Source organism: Cydia pomonella, chromosome 19 (assembly GCF_033807575.1).
Source record: "Cydia pomonella isolate Wapato2018A chromosome 19, ilCydPomo1, whole genome shotgun sequence".
Taxonomy (NCBI): domain Eukaryota; kingdom Metazoa; phylum Arthropoda; class Insecta; order Lepidoptera; family Tortricidae; genus Cydia; species Cydia pomonella.
The window spans coordinates 19,112,227-19,127,648 of NC_084721.1; the positions used below are offsets into that span (position 1 = coordinate 19,112,227).

A 15,422-nucleotide genomic window follows, 5' to 3' on the forward strand; every position below is an offset into this window, starting at 1 on the left:
GTGATATTACGAAAGTTGCTTGGAAATACGATATAGCTGATTTAATTATACTGACGGAAGAAAACCAAACTGTATCTATGTACACGTATTATCCGTATAGCAATAATGAATGTGGCAGTACAGCTCCAGTTAAAGTTGTCTTTAAGAAAGAGTTTTTCCCGAGGAAGTTTAAGAATCTCTTTGGATGCGAAACCAGATTGGGAAGTATAACAGCTCCCCCGTATTCTATATTAGAATGTGTCAATGGCTCGTCTCCTTCGTATAAAGGAATTCTTGGTGGCCTGGTGAAGCTTATAGTTGATCATATGAATACAACACTCAAAGTTTTATGTATTTTAAGCACAGATCAAAAAATGATTAGTGATCTTGAACACAAAACGGTTCATATTCTCACCTCAGTGATATATACTCAAGATTTCCTAGCAACGCAGAACACTCCTGTTTATCACTTTTTTGAAAGTGTTTGGTGTGGACCTCCACAACGGGAAATGTATACACATGTCAAAGTATTAGTACCTATGTTGAGTAACTTTACAGTTTTCCTCTGCGCTACTTATCTAATACTTGTTGCTGTGTTGAAAATAATTGACAGGCTTATTAGAGAACCACGCAACAAGACTTCCCACATGGCTTGGAAGGCTTTCGCGGTTCTGTTGGGACAGAGCTTCCGCTCTGATTCGAAATATTGGCTAATAAATTATCTTTACATGCTATGGTTCTGGTTCAGTTTGGTGTACAATATTGCTTACCAAGGATTGTTAGTGAAAGGCCTTCAAACGAAATACCTGGAGCCTCGTTTTGATAAAATAGAAAACGCTATAAGTTTAGTAGACGGCTACGGGGGAACGATAAGGCAAAGAAGCGTATACAATGGCACTCCTATATTTAACAAGTACCAGGTCAAGGAGTTACATGAAATGTTTTCATACCTGTCCCCGATATCGAGGGGTAAGCGGTTCCTGATTCTAACAGTAAAATTAGTTTTACTGGGGTACACATCACTGCAGATTTTTGAGGCAGTTAATCATGTACCGATGACGATGTCTTTGACTCCAAGGTGGGGAGGTGGTGTGGAAATAATCTCAACCCAGACCCGACTGATAGAAGGCGGTTTCTTTGAAAAAATTCTTGTCGATGAGAAACGGGCTATTGAAAGCAGAGAATCCAAGTTACGTGTTTCTTCAGATTTTCAATCAGGGCATTTGGATTTTAAAACGCTCTGCACGTGCTTCTATGGTTTGGGGATGATGAGTGTGGTATGTTTTGTTATATTTTTAATAGAGCTGCTTTACCATCGGCTAGTAACACCCGCGAAGGGAAAGCTAATGCAAGCTTTAGATAAGCTTCATGCGGCGTAAGTATCAAGTGATTTCTAACTCATCAGTACCCCTAGTGTAATTTTAGTCGATAGCGAAACGTAACGTACGCGTTTGCGTTAAGTCTCATTTTGTATGGATTTTTGAACAGCGCGCCAAGCGGGACGTTTTGGAAAGTCAAAAATCTCATACAAAATGACACTTAACGCAAACGCGTACGTCACGTTTCGGTGTCGAAAATATTTACTACGGAAGGTGGAGATAAGGAACTAAATCTCCATGTACCAAGAAGTGTCGTCAATTTTTTTTAAATAGGAGGCGCTATAATACCTAGAGTACTTGAACAAAAAAATCAAATCATAGACAGCGCAATTCACTCCGTCAATAACGCCTAGGTTCTCAGCTACTCTAGCGCTACTCTGGAGAGATTTGGAACTATTATTTATAGCTGACAGCTGGACACTTTTGCAACAGTTCTACCATAAGAGATGCCAGTCCTCTTAATTCCACACTCCATAATATTTACACTAGGGGTACAGATAATTATTACTATATGGATGTCAGTTTTTATAGCAATTTGTAGTCTCAATCAGTGTTGACATATAGTAGTTTTAAATATTGTGATTTTACGTGTATTGTATTATTAATACAACAATTTCTTATTTGATTCTTTATCAAACAGCTTAAAAAAAAATTAAGATGCATTTATCCGAATTTTTCTTGTATTTTTACCATCGGCCATATCTATGTCAGTTTAAAAACGAGGAGTAAAAAAAACAGTTGTACAGTCGGGTTTTTTTTTATTTTATAATATATATATATATTTTTATAACTTTTTAGTTAACCCCCAACATCCTATAACACTCCCGTGATCAAGACGAATCTAACGATACCTCATACATCAAAATCCATCAAGCCGTTCAAGGCTACAGGAGGCCGCAAAGAAACATACGTACATACACTCGAAAAACCTTTGGCAGTCGGGTAAAAACTCTACAACCACCTTACACTGCACTGCACCTGCAATGCACCTTACACTGGCGAGCATCAGCGTCACTACACGAATGAACATTTTGTTATAAAGTTGTGCGTTCGGAAAATAGTGACATCTGAACAAAAGGCGAAAACTTGCATTGGCGACTATAATGTTGACGCGTGAAGTAGAGCGATGGAACATTAGACAGGGTAAATAAATATTTTTTTTTTTAATTAATTTTTTTTTAAATTTATTTATCAAAAAAAGTTGATACAATATACATTTATATAATATTTCGCCAAACATAACGTTTATCGGCGAAAGTTGCACTCACTTACAGTTTTTGTGTACCCGATCTTATCTTATGAACTATTCATCTATCTAAGTATTTATGATTATGACTTATTCCAAGTACTATATGTATGTATGTAGGTGTGTATTGTTTTTCTTATCTGAAAAAACCAGTTGCCCAAGCCTGAGATCGTTTTATATATTTTATTTATTTATTTATTTTTAAGTTGAGGCACGTTTTGAGTTGAGGTATTTAGTAAGAAGAGCATGAGAAGAGCTTTCATAGATATTAAATTGATACTATTATAGTCGACCAGCGTGGACTATATCTCGGTTCGAAGAACGAAACTTGCCGTTGATACCCGAAGACTTGCGAAGTCACACGAAGCCGATTGTACCCGATGATTCACGAACACACATGAGCCCGAAGTTTAGCGAAGACCACCATAACCGGGATTTGGGAGTTAGTAACGAGTAACAACACAACACATTTTGTTAGTACAATTAGTATAAAGTATTGAGCTGTGAGCCTCTTAGAGTTGTTGATCTCTAGCGTTCAGGTGATGAGATGATTATAATAGTTATAATTTATAATATCATTTTTGAAGACCTATCCATAGATACCCCACACGTATGAGTTTGATGAAAAAAAAAATTGTTTCAGTTCTAATAAATATGGAGAACCCCCAAAATTTATTGTTTTTTTTCTATTTTTGTGTAACAATCTTAATGCGGTTCACAGAATACATCTACTTACTAAGTTTCAACAGTATAGTTTCGGAAGAAAGTGGCTGTGTCATACGGACGGACAGACAGACATGATGAATCCATAAGGGTTCCGTATTTTACCATTTGGCTACGGAACCCTAAAAAGGGATTTTGTATTACATAAAAAACTTCTACTCACTATTTTCTTTTTGCATATGAATATTTACCGACAAAACGGGGACTACGTTTGTATGAAGAAGCAGCCACGTGACTTCTTCCCGTTTTTTTTTAATCCTACGTCGGTGGCAAACAAGCATACAGCCCGCCTGATGGTAAGCAGTCTCCGTAGCCGAACGCCTGCATCTCCAGAGGAGTTCTTAAAAACCGCTCCCGTATCTACCACGAACTACGATCGGGCATTCATCGCTAAACAATGGCGCATCGACGTTTCTTCGACATCGCTCCACTCCACAAATTGCACGCTCCAGTGCACTCCGAAACGGAAAACTTGCTTGCAAACAATTTTCATTACAATGCAGTATTTGTATTAATGTCTATATCTACCATACAGACGGAATGACAAGTTTTAACCCATTCGTCGCTAATGATGGCATGTTGTTGTTTCGCCTCTACGAAGAATTTCCTCTACATATCGGGAAACCTATGTTATCTGCTACGACGTAGCGCTACAGGCTTAGCTCAGCGGTGAATGTGTTAAGACGATAGTGGATGATCGCTTCTCCATACAAACGTAATCTTCATTTTCCTACCTGGCTATTAAAATTTATGACTGTATTTTGTCCATTTGTTTTTTTTTTTCCTTTTTTTTAAGTATTGTAAAGAGGAGCTAAAAAAATATTAGTAAGAAATTTGTTTTGCTCTAATAATAATGTAAAAAATCGCAAAAAGCAAACAAAGTGGCTTTATTTAATAATTTCCATTAATGTCAGTATCCAGAGATTTCAGAGAGAGAAATATGGACTACGTTTGTATGGGGAGCCGGTCGTCCCTTTCCTCTTAAAAATAAAACCGGCCAAGAGCATGTCGGGCCACGCTCAGTGTAGGGTTCCGTAGTTACTCTTCCGTCACAATAAGCTAAACTGGAGCTTAGAGTATAGTAAATTTAAACCGAGGTAAACAAATAGGCAAATTTGCATAATCAGTACCTAATTAAAGTAAGTCTTTTTACTATGAAGGGAAAACTTTTTGCGATAACTCAAAAACAGCTAAACTGATCATGTCCGCTATAGTTTTCATTTAATGTCTTTCTTAAGCTCTACTTCCACGACTTTTTCATATTTTTAAGGCCTTTGGTTCAAAAGTTAGAGGGGGGGGACACATTTTTTTTTTCTTTCGGAGCGATTATCTCCGAATATATTCATTTTATCAAAAAATGTTTCGTGAAAACCCCTATTAGTTTTGAAAGACCTTTCCAACGATATCCCACACTCTAGGGTTGAAGCAAAAAAAAATTTCACCCCCACTTTACGTGTAGGGGAGGTACCCTAAAAATAATTAAATTTTTAGATTTTACTGTACGACTTTGTCGGCTTTATTGATTTATATATCCATGCCAAATTTCAGCTTTCTAGCACTAACGACCACGGAGCAAAGCCTCGGACAGACAGACAGACAGACAGACAGACGGACGGACATGGCGAAACTATAAGGGTTCCTAGTTGACTACGGAACCCTAAAAAGAAACCACTCGCAGTAAAAATCTTAAGAAGGAATAGGCTTGTGTCAACTAACAATGAAACCAATGGATGAATGTTTCTAGGCGTAAATTGTGATATTTAATCAAGGAAAACCGAAATAATTCCTCATAAAAAAATAAGATTATTGTTAATTTTACAAATTAAAATCAAAAAAATACCCCCCTGGCCCCTCCGCCGTGAACGCCAATTAGAACGTATTACGTCACATGGTGATATGCGCCATTGTTGTTGTTGACGTTTGGTTATGATTTTCATACAACAGCACAAGTCACTTCGTTTTTTTCTATTATTATCATTTTTCGACAAGTTGAGAGTGTTATTTCCACCCATATCGGATAATACTAGCAAAAACTGCCATGGAACCTGGATTTATCAAAGCGAACAGCAATAATTTACCCAAAATTGACGCTGTTATGCTAGGCCGATTTTTCGCGTCGAACACTGACTTTTGTTCATCGGAATTTCGTAATGTTAAAACTTCTATGTAAGTATAAACAATACTAAAATACTGCTTATTATCATTTTCACGTATATTTCACTTTAGCATGCAGTCAATTATTATTTGAAGGTATGTATACCAATTGCAAATTAATTGATTTTGAGGTTAGAATTACAATGTAAATATAGAGAGATGATATTGTAAAGACACTACTTAGTCTTAGTGTCTTAAGCCCTATCGCAAGTTTGTGGAATAGTGGGTTTTTAATTGCCTATTTCGAAAGTAAGAATTAGAAAATACTACTACACTACTTTTTTTAATAATACTTACCTACATCGAAATGATCTTCACAAAAATAAATTCTCGATGTTGTTGATAAACAATGAACATCTTTCCTCCTTGCCAGTTTTAACCACTTTTTCGCATTTTTTCCTTGACCGGAACACGTATGAATAATTTAGTCGGAGTTTTTATACTTGTATTTATACACTGGGGCACTATACAGTTTTTAAAATACGAAGTTTCCATTTTTATTTAAACAAAACAAACTTTCGCCGTAAGTGAACACAATCGCTTGCAACTATGTGACGTCATTCACGACGCCATGACACTTTCTTGTGTTTTTACGTCAGTTTAAAAATATTTTTTTCAAACTTAAAATATGTGTTTTAAATATAATTTTTATCATGAAATATTATTTTTTTGGGGTAATACAGGTACTAAACTATCGAAATAAGCCATTTTTGAAATTTACGACACAGGCCTATTATAATACTAATACTATATTATTGATTACCTAACAAATACAAAAAAAAAATCTTAATCGACAGAATAATTGTCAAAACTGCTCTAAAATTTCAGAAATCAGTTCAGAAATGGGACTTACAGGCAGGTAGAACAACTAAACAAAAGAAAACTTTTTTGTACAAGCTGAAACTGATACGCTTAGCTCGAGCTTCATACTTAGTCAATCAAAAGTTTGAAATTCAAGTGCAAAAAAAAAGTAATATCTGCATACACGTTCGGGGATCGAACCCGGATCGCCGCTGTCACAACTTGTTTCTATAACTGCTGTTTATGCTTATAGCTGCTGTTTGCCTACTGCGCCGCTACAGAATTTAGGTAAGTCAGTGAAATATGGCTGCTTAGTGCTTATTCTCGAGGAAGAATTCAAACAAAAGGGCCGTGACGGAAAATCTTACATTACACTGTTTTCCGCCTAGCCCCCAACCGCCAACCGATAAAAAACTTCATTCCAAAAAAAAACTGAATCCTTATCATGATGTGTTTTAAAAATATAACATTTGACGACCGGTTTGGCCTAGATGGGTAGTGACCCTGCCTACGAAGCTGATGGTTCAAATCCTGGTAAGGGCATTTATTCGTGTGATGAGCATGGATATTTGTTCCTGAGTCATGGGTGTTTTCTATGTATTTAAGTATTTATAAATATTTATATACTATATATATCGTTGTCTAAGTACCCTCAACACAAGCCTTATTGAGCTTACTGTAGGACTTAGTCAATTTGTGTAATAATGTCCTATAATATTTATATATATTTTTTTTTAATTTATATTTATATTATATTTATTTATATACTTAACAGGGTTATAAAATTCCTCCAAGCATCCTTAAAACGAACCAAGTACTCGCAACGAAAATATAAATATTAATACTAAAGAATACCTAAAGTACAACAATTACCTAAACAAATAAATCACCAAAGATCAAATTAATCAAAACAACTGCTAACAAACCCAGTATTTAGACAAGCCAATTATTGTCCATAATTCCCAACAAAGGCAGCAATATTTTCGCCGTCGTAAAAACAGAAATATAAATCATACAAAACGCGAAGACGATAAATTCTCGCAAGAATTGATGACACTCCGCTTGACCGATTCTCGATGAGGGTAGTGGCGTCACAACATGGCGTGAGTGACGAAGGGCTAGAGATGCTGGAAGAGCAACATATGCCTACTTTGCTCCTCACTGGGGATTTGTGACTGCTATATGTATAATAAAAGGCATTAAAATATACGAGTGTGGGTTTAAGAAATGTTTCGGCACTGTTTGTCTTCTCCGTAGTCCATTTATTGTATCTTTTCATGTAAATTACTGTTTGTTGCCATAATAAAAAAAAATAAAAAAAAAATAAAGAAGATGAGGCTTAAAAAGATTACACGAGTGTTTTAATGCCTAATTATGTACAGTTACATACACTATTTTATCTACACACATATTTTAAACATTCTATGAAATATTCACAAACTCAAATTACAGCTTCCGTTAGGAAATTGTTGCCAAATCGTTGCTCTCTTGGCAGAACTCGCGGATATGTGGTGACGTCACCGAAATATTTTTACCGCTTATTTTACACGAAATTTTTGCTATAGTTACCTTAAAAACAACAAAACATATTCATTTTATACTTAAAACTAATTAATAGATAAACTGTACGTCAAATGGTGGTAAATTGAAACTTTTTTCGCGCATGTAGTTTTTTTTTAATTCAGAGACAAACTAGAGTCAGGGGCCTATTTCCGTGTCATTCGATACAAACTAACATGCGAGATATGTCAAAATTGTATCCAATTAACATTTCATTTCGAACATAAAGGCATCTCGACTGATATTAGAATAGAGGTCAAATCGAATTGCTTTTTTTTCAGAGATGTTCCAAATTTGAATGCATAACCAAATCGATTTTGATGTAGTTATGAAGCAATAACTACATTATCACAGATAAGAAATTTGTTGTAACAAAACAGTTTATCGTAATGTTGGCCATTATCTACGGATTTTGAAGGATTCATAAAGGGTTCATGATATGTGTGTAGATAAAAGTTTTTATATATGAAAACTATATCATATCCTCATTTAAGTGTTACAAGTTACAACATGGATAAAGTCATGGTCTACTTTAAATTAGCATATATATCAACATACCTACTACGAGTACAACTCTAAGAACAAATTGAATTACTTTCTATGAACATATTTTAATTTGTACTATTTCAGGTAGACACACTACTAAGTATTTAAAATTTCGAATTTTGGAGCGAAGTACCATTTCCCGGTAACGTTTTTAAGAGGGGTCTAACGCAGAATTTGTGGTTTATATATATATAAATTAATTAGGAATTATTACACATTTTCCAATAAAACTTGTTGTAGCTTAAACGTTATTTTATTTATGTTTAATGTTAATGTGACATGTTTTATTTATTTAGAGATGTAACAAATGATTAATAAATTTACAGAAATAGAGGTACAACATTCACTATAACAATGATTTGAAGAATATGTAAATAAGTTGGGGGTAATCAAATATGCTACATTTCTATCATATTAAATTTAATGCTTTTGTTTGTTTACATGGCTAACGTAGCCAAAATAAGTATACCTACACTAACAATTCTATATAGACGCAATTGGGTCAAAAAAATTTACGTTGTCTAATTTTTGTCCCCAAAAATGTGACGGAGTGGGGATTTTTGTATGAGTTGCTTTTTTTTATTTGCTTATATAAAATATAATCTCCAGTTTGAAAGACATACAATATCACTCGATAATTTTATTATGATTATTAAGATATGGTGGTCAGAAACAAGACAACGAAAATAATTTTGACCCAATTATCTGAAATAAAGAAATACCAATTTTCGGTGGAAGTTTGCATGGTAATGTAAATCATTTTTTTTTTTGTTTTATCATTCTCTTATTTTAGAAGTTACAGGGGGGGGGGGGGGGGGACACATTTCACCACTTTGGAAGTTTTTCTCGCGCCAACTATTCAGTTTAGAAAAAAATGATATTAGAACCTCAATATAATTTTTGAAGACCTATCCATATGGGTTTGATGAAAAAAAAATTTTGAGTTTCATTTCTAAGTATGGGGAACCCCCAAATTTATTGTTTTTTTTTCTTCTATTTTTGTGTGAAAATCTTAATCCGGTTCACAGACTACATCTACTTACCAAGTTTCAACAGTATAATTCTTATAGTTTCGGAAAAAAGTGGCTGTGACATAAATGGTCAGACAGACATGACGAATCCAAAAGGGTTCCGTTTTTTGCCATTTGGCTACGGAACCCTAAAAATGAAATATTTTAAAAATGCTTTATTTAAGACCTTAACACGAAAAACTTAATAACTGCATTAGTAAAATGATAATAATCAACTTAAAACTTAAACTAAACTTACAGGAAACTTACTTACTAGAAATGGGGAATAATGTTAGTACAGTCAGTGCCCTAACACTTTATATACTATTACTCATTCAGCTAGTACGAGACTAAGACGATAGTCGACGACGGCTTTTCGATATAGACGTAGTCCCCATTTTCCCCCCAAATATTTTTACACCATTTATTTTATATTAACCGTGACTATGCCCCTTATATTATATATTTGTTTCTGCGTCATAGGTGTTTTCTATGTATTTAATAATGTATTTATCTATTTAAGTATATATATCTTCGCCTAGTACCCATAGTACAAGCTTTGCTTAGTTTGGGGCTAGGTCGATTGTCCCCAAATATATTTTTTTTTTATACCCGCCTGATGGTAAGCAGTCACCGTAGCCTATGGACGCCTGCAACACCAGAGGCATTACATGCGCGTTGCCGACCCTTTAAAAACCTGTGCACTCCTTTTTTGAAGAACCCCATACTGTAGCCCCTCGGGAAAACCTCGGCAGGAAGCTCATTCCACAGCCGAAGCGTTCGCGGGAGGAAAATTATTATTATTATTATTTATACAAATTTTGATATGCTCCTAAGTCTTATAATAATTCAAAACCAAAAACGAAGGGGCATAGCTTTACCGTATAAATATTTTCAATTATGTTAGAATGCAGAGAGGATAATGGGAACTATGTTTGTATAGAAAAGCTGTCACATAACTTCGTCCCCTTTCCCATAAGTTGGGACACTTACTACTGGCCTTAGCGTCTATTTCAGACGATCTATGGTGCAATGTCCAGAGACATTGCACCGCCTGGGACGGAGTCAAGGAAAACGAAGGGATGCCCAGCACCTGCGCCACCCTCTCGACCTCACTGGCCGGACCCACAGGAAAGGCAAGCCAATACGTGTGGAGCCACACTGAAAAAAATAGATAGCCGAACTGGTTTTGTAACTTTACTAAATAACTAAACTAGCGGTTATAAGAAAATAAACTTTGCATAAATTTACAAACTTATTTTGTAGTGTATACCCAGTACCTGAACACTGATAGCCAAACACGGTTTTGTAACATATAACACATAGTTCGCAAGTCCCAATTTTTGTGTAAACAGTAACCAAAATTTTGTTACAGTTATGCAAACATTTCTTTCAGTGCAGGTTGGCTGCAGGAGTCTACCGCACATTTCAGGTTGGACCCTACTCACGCCTAACGGAGACTCCGTCCCGGGTTTAATTTTGGAGCTTTCCTTGACGAAGCGACACAGGGGAGACACTTACTGCACAAGGATACCTAGTAACGGACACAAGCACATCTAGTAGTCCCCTACATAAGTTCCGTGGCTCATTTCCGGGACGACTTCATTATGCTTTTATTGACTCTCCACAAAGGATATGCGATTAAAATGAGTTTTTGTGAAGCTTAGGGAAAATTACTTTTGAACCGCGTTCCGTCTACCCGCCCGTTCAGTACCCCTAGTGTGCATTTATTCGATAGCGTGTCGTAACGGACGCGTTTGCGTTAAGCCTAATTTTGTATAGGATTTAGAAACAGCGCGCCAAGCGGGACGTTTTGGAAACTCAAAATCCCATACATAATGAGACTTAACGCAAACGCGTACGTCACGTTTCGTTATCGAATAAATGTACACTAGGGGTTCTGAACTTTAAGGTGCGTCAAATATTAGGTCTAGATACGAAAAGACGAATTCTTACAAAAACGTCGGTTTGAACACTGATATCCGACCCATATCGTATCTAGACCTAATATTTGTGGCATCTTAAAATTCGAATCGGGACGTAAGTACTTAAAAGAGTGTTTAAGTCAGTTTAATATATATGTACTTTTTACAATATAATACAGTAAAAATCCTCTGTATTGCACAACCTAAAAATAACATTTACTGAGAAAGACATACAGGATACATGAAGACAGATAATATAGGTAATATACATCAATATAGTTTAAAAATATTTAATTAAAAGATAAATAGAGGAACACATTTAATACTAACCAATAAATAATAAATAAATAAATAAATATTATAGGACATCTCAAATAGTATATATATAGTATCAGCAATTTCGAACACACCCTTAAAAATTTTTTTTCAAGTTCTTGATTAGGTAAGTATATAGTTTGTTCGGAAAGAGAAGAGTCGTGGAAGTGGAATGTATTGGGCCCCATACTTTCCACGACTCTTCTGTTTCCGCACAAAGTCTACAGCTAATTGATGTTCGTTATATTATCGCACTGTTATTTAATTCGTTTTGTTTTTGTCTTTTATTGCGATAATTAAATTAATACCTTAAGAAAATATGGGTGAAAATGATGACCTGATGATGATGATGAAAATAATACAAAATATATTTTTTTATACACGACGTAAACTAACGCACCACAAGATCTGCAATTCAATACGCACTGCGTGCAGAACAAGCGCTATTTCTATCAAAGATTGCCTACAGCGAGAAACAAGTTGCAACTTGCACAGCGCACGCACGCGCGCGTTCGAATTTACTTTATTTTAGGTAAAACTTCTAGCCGAATATTCGGCTATTCGGCCAAGCCACTATTCCTTGCATCTCTAGTAAAGAGACCATCATAAATAAATAAAATAATTAAGTAAAATGGATTAATGTTTGTATGCGGAGTGGCAAACCCTTTAAGTTAATTTATCAATTACCACATTTAAGAGCTAAACAAATACGTCGCTACATGCTGTTGGAGAGAACTAAACTAGAAACATGTCTAGTTCAGTCAATCTCCGGCTATTTGCAATAGTTTATAGTTCATGTCATTCATGACGACAGCAGATTGGTCAAATGTAACCTTTAATAACATGACCGTAAGAGTCAAGGCTCGCGTATTCGTGAATGACACTATCTACAGTCGTTGGAACTCCAGCTCTGGCCACCTTCATTCTTAACTTACGTGATTTTTCACACTAACACAAAATTAGGGTCTGATCAAGTACAGGTTGGACCCCAAAGACAGCTTAAGGTCCCAGCCTGGTAATCGGACCCTGAAAAAAATGGTGCTTATAGGAAATTTCAATGCAAGCCTTAGCAAAAATTAAATTGGAATAATTGCGTGACAAAAATATCTCTCTTTTGCTTGCTGGGTTGGCAACCATTGAATGTAGTGCAGTCACCATTTATTTGTTCTACATCTAGAAAAGCAAATATAAATTGTTAACATTCTATTGTGTATTATCAAGAATGTTTCTAAATTCTGGATCGATTGTTATTAGAATTTAAAATTTGTGTTGAGAAACAGTCTTGATAAATATTAGTACCCATCCAGACTAACAACACACACACTTTCACACCTTCATGAAGTAAGATTGTCTTTTTTCAGGTTGTTTTTTTTTTCTTCTAATATGTTCTGACTCATGTGAAAAGTCGTGTGTACTAACGAGATTAAAGTTATTTACATCTAGTGCGCGTCTAAGAAAATAAGCGGTCGCAGAGATGTGAAACTGCTCTCTTGGTGTACAAATAACAGTACTATTGTCTAAATAATTCCGTCGTCGACGTCGTTTGGCTTAAGTCTGTCTTGGCTACAATACAGTATTACATCCTTATTTTCTAATTCCTATTTCTTATTACACAATTTAACACTGATGTAATTATTTGAATTTAAAAAAATTATTTAAAATTACCATATGCGTCTAGACGAGTATTGAGGTAAAAAAATAATAGCCACATTACTATTTTTATATGGATTAAAAAATGATCGAGTTTGATAAAAAAAGAAATTATAAATTGGTGTATTTTTAATACAATTTGGTACTAAGTTAATTTAATAGTTACGACGCATGAAGTTTATTATTATCTAAATTTTGCATTAGCTTTCCTTTTGCGGGTGTTACTAGCCGATGGTAAAGCAGCTCTATTAAAAATATAACAAAACATACCACACTCATCACACCCAAACCATAGAAGCACGTGCAGAGCGTTTTAAAATCCAAATGCCCTGATTGAAAATCTGAAGAAACACGTAACTTGGCTTCTCTACTTTCAATAGCCCGTTTCTCATCGACAAGAATTTTCTCAAAGAAACCGCCTTCTATCAGTCGGGTCTGGGTTGAGATTATTTCCACACCACCTCCCCACCTTGGAGTCAAAGACATAGTCATCGGTACATGATTAACTTCCTGAAAAATCTGCAATGATTTGTACCCCAGTAATACTAATTTTACTGTTAGAATCAGAAACCGCTTACCCCTCGATATCGGGGACAGGTATGAAAACATTTCATGTAACTCCATGACCTGGTACTTGTCAAATATAGGAGTGTCATTGTATAAGATTCTCTGCCTTATTGTTCCCCCGTAGCCGTCTACTAAACTTATAGCGTGTTTTATGTTATCGAAACGAGGCTCCAGGTATTTCGTCTGAAGACCTGTCACTAACAATCCTTGGTAAGCAATATTGTACACCAAACTGAACCAGAACCATAGCATGAAAAGATAATTTATTAGCCAATATTTCGAATCAGAGCGGAAGCTCTGTCCCAACAGAACCGCGAAAGCCTTCCAAGCCATGTGGGAGGTCTTGTTGCGTGGTTCTCTAATAAGCCTGTCAATTATTTTCAACACAGCAACAAGTATTAGATAAGTAGCGCAGAGGAAAACTGTAAAGTTACTCAACATAGGTACTAATACTTTGACATGTGTATACATTTCCCGTTGTGGAGGTCCACACCAAACACTTTCAAAAAAGTGGTAAACAGGAGTGTTCTGCGTTGCTAAGAAATCTTGAGTATATATCACTGAGGTGAGAATATGAACCGTTTTGTGTTCAAGATCATTAATCATTTTTTGATCTGTGCCTAAAATACATAAAACTTTGAGTGTTGTATTCATATGATCAACTATAAGCTTCACCAGGCTACCAAGAATTCCTTTATACGAAGGAGACGAACCATTGACACATTCTAATCTAGAATACGGGGGAGCTGTTACACTTCCCAATCTGGTTTCGCATCCAAACAGATTCTTAAACTTCCTCGGAAAAAACTTTTTCTTAAAGTCAACTTTAACTGGAGCTGTACTGCCACATTCATTATTGCTATACGGATAATACGTGTACATAGATACAGTTTGGTTTTCTTTCGTCAGTATAATTAAATCAGCTATATCATATTTCCAAGCAACTTTCGTAATATCACTTAGTTCGTTTGGATTCGATAAAATTGTTACCACTTTACCCGGAGAGGTTATTTTCTTGTCCAAATTCATTGCAATTTCAAGGAATTCCTCAGTCGATGTTACAAACAAGATCGCTTGTTCCAAAGCTATAGATTGATTGAAGCTGAAATTCATGTCTATTGTCTTCACCGATCCTTGATAACTTAACAGATAATCATCTACTTGATCTGAAACTTGCCACCACACTATAGAAGTTATTTTTCGATATAGAAACTCTGAATTAGCAATCAAAGACGCAGTTTCTCTAAAATCCAAACATTTTCTTTCAGACAAAACTGAGGCTAAGAATAGGAACGAAATATTCATGTTGACTGAACAATACAATGCATCCAGTCGAGTATAACACGCTTTTACAAATGAAAAAAATCTAAGTAACTTAGACTCTGCGGTGTATAAAATGTAAATAATAAAAGCGTAAACAAATATGTAATAATTATGATAATTTAAGACATCATTTCATCGTCATTATTTCCTGACAAAAGTCAGGAAATAATGTTGTTAGGATTCCGCTTTTAGGTAAATACAGTAAAGAAAGTAATCCATCATATATAATGTTGTCGCATAATAG

General features: G+C 35.3%; 2 protein-coding genes across 2 annotated transcripts; one reads left to right on the forward strand and one right to left on the reverse strand.

Moving 5' to 3' along the window:
* The first annotated feature begins 572 nt into the window (after positions 1–572).
* On the forward strand, positions 573–1,463 carry LOC133528093 (uncharacterized). The gene has a single exon (XM_061865310.1). It carries the CDS (start codon positions 627–629, stop codon positions 1,356–1,358), a length of 732 nt encoding a protein of 243 aa, XP_061721294.1. The 5' UTR covers positions 573–626; the 3' UTR covers positions 1,359–1,463.
* An 11,938-nt stretch (positions 1,464–13,401) lies between these two features.
* Positions 13,402–15,309, reverse strand: LOC133528087 (uncharacterized). Its single transcript, XM_061865304.1, has one exon. The coding sequence runs from the start codon at positions 15,158–15,160 to the stop codon at positions 13,451–13,453; it is 1,710 nt and encodes a 569-aa protein (XP_061721288.1). The 5' UTR covers positions 15,161–15,309; the 3' UTR covers positions 13,402–13,450.
* Positions 15,310–15,422: the final 113 nt, after the last annotated feature.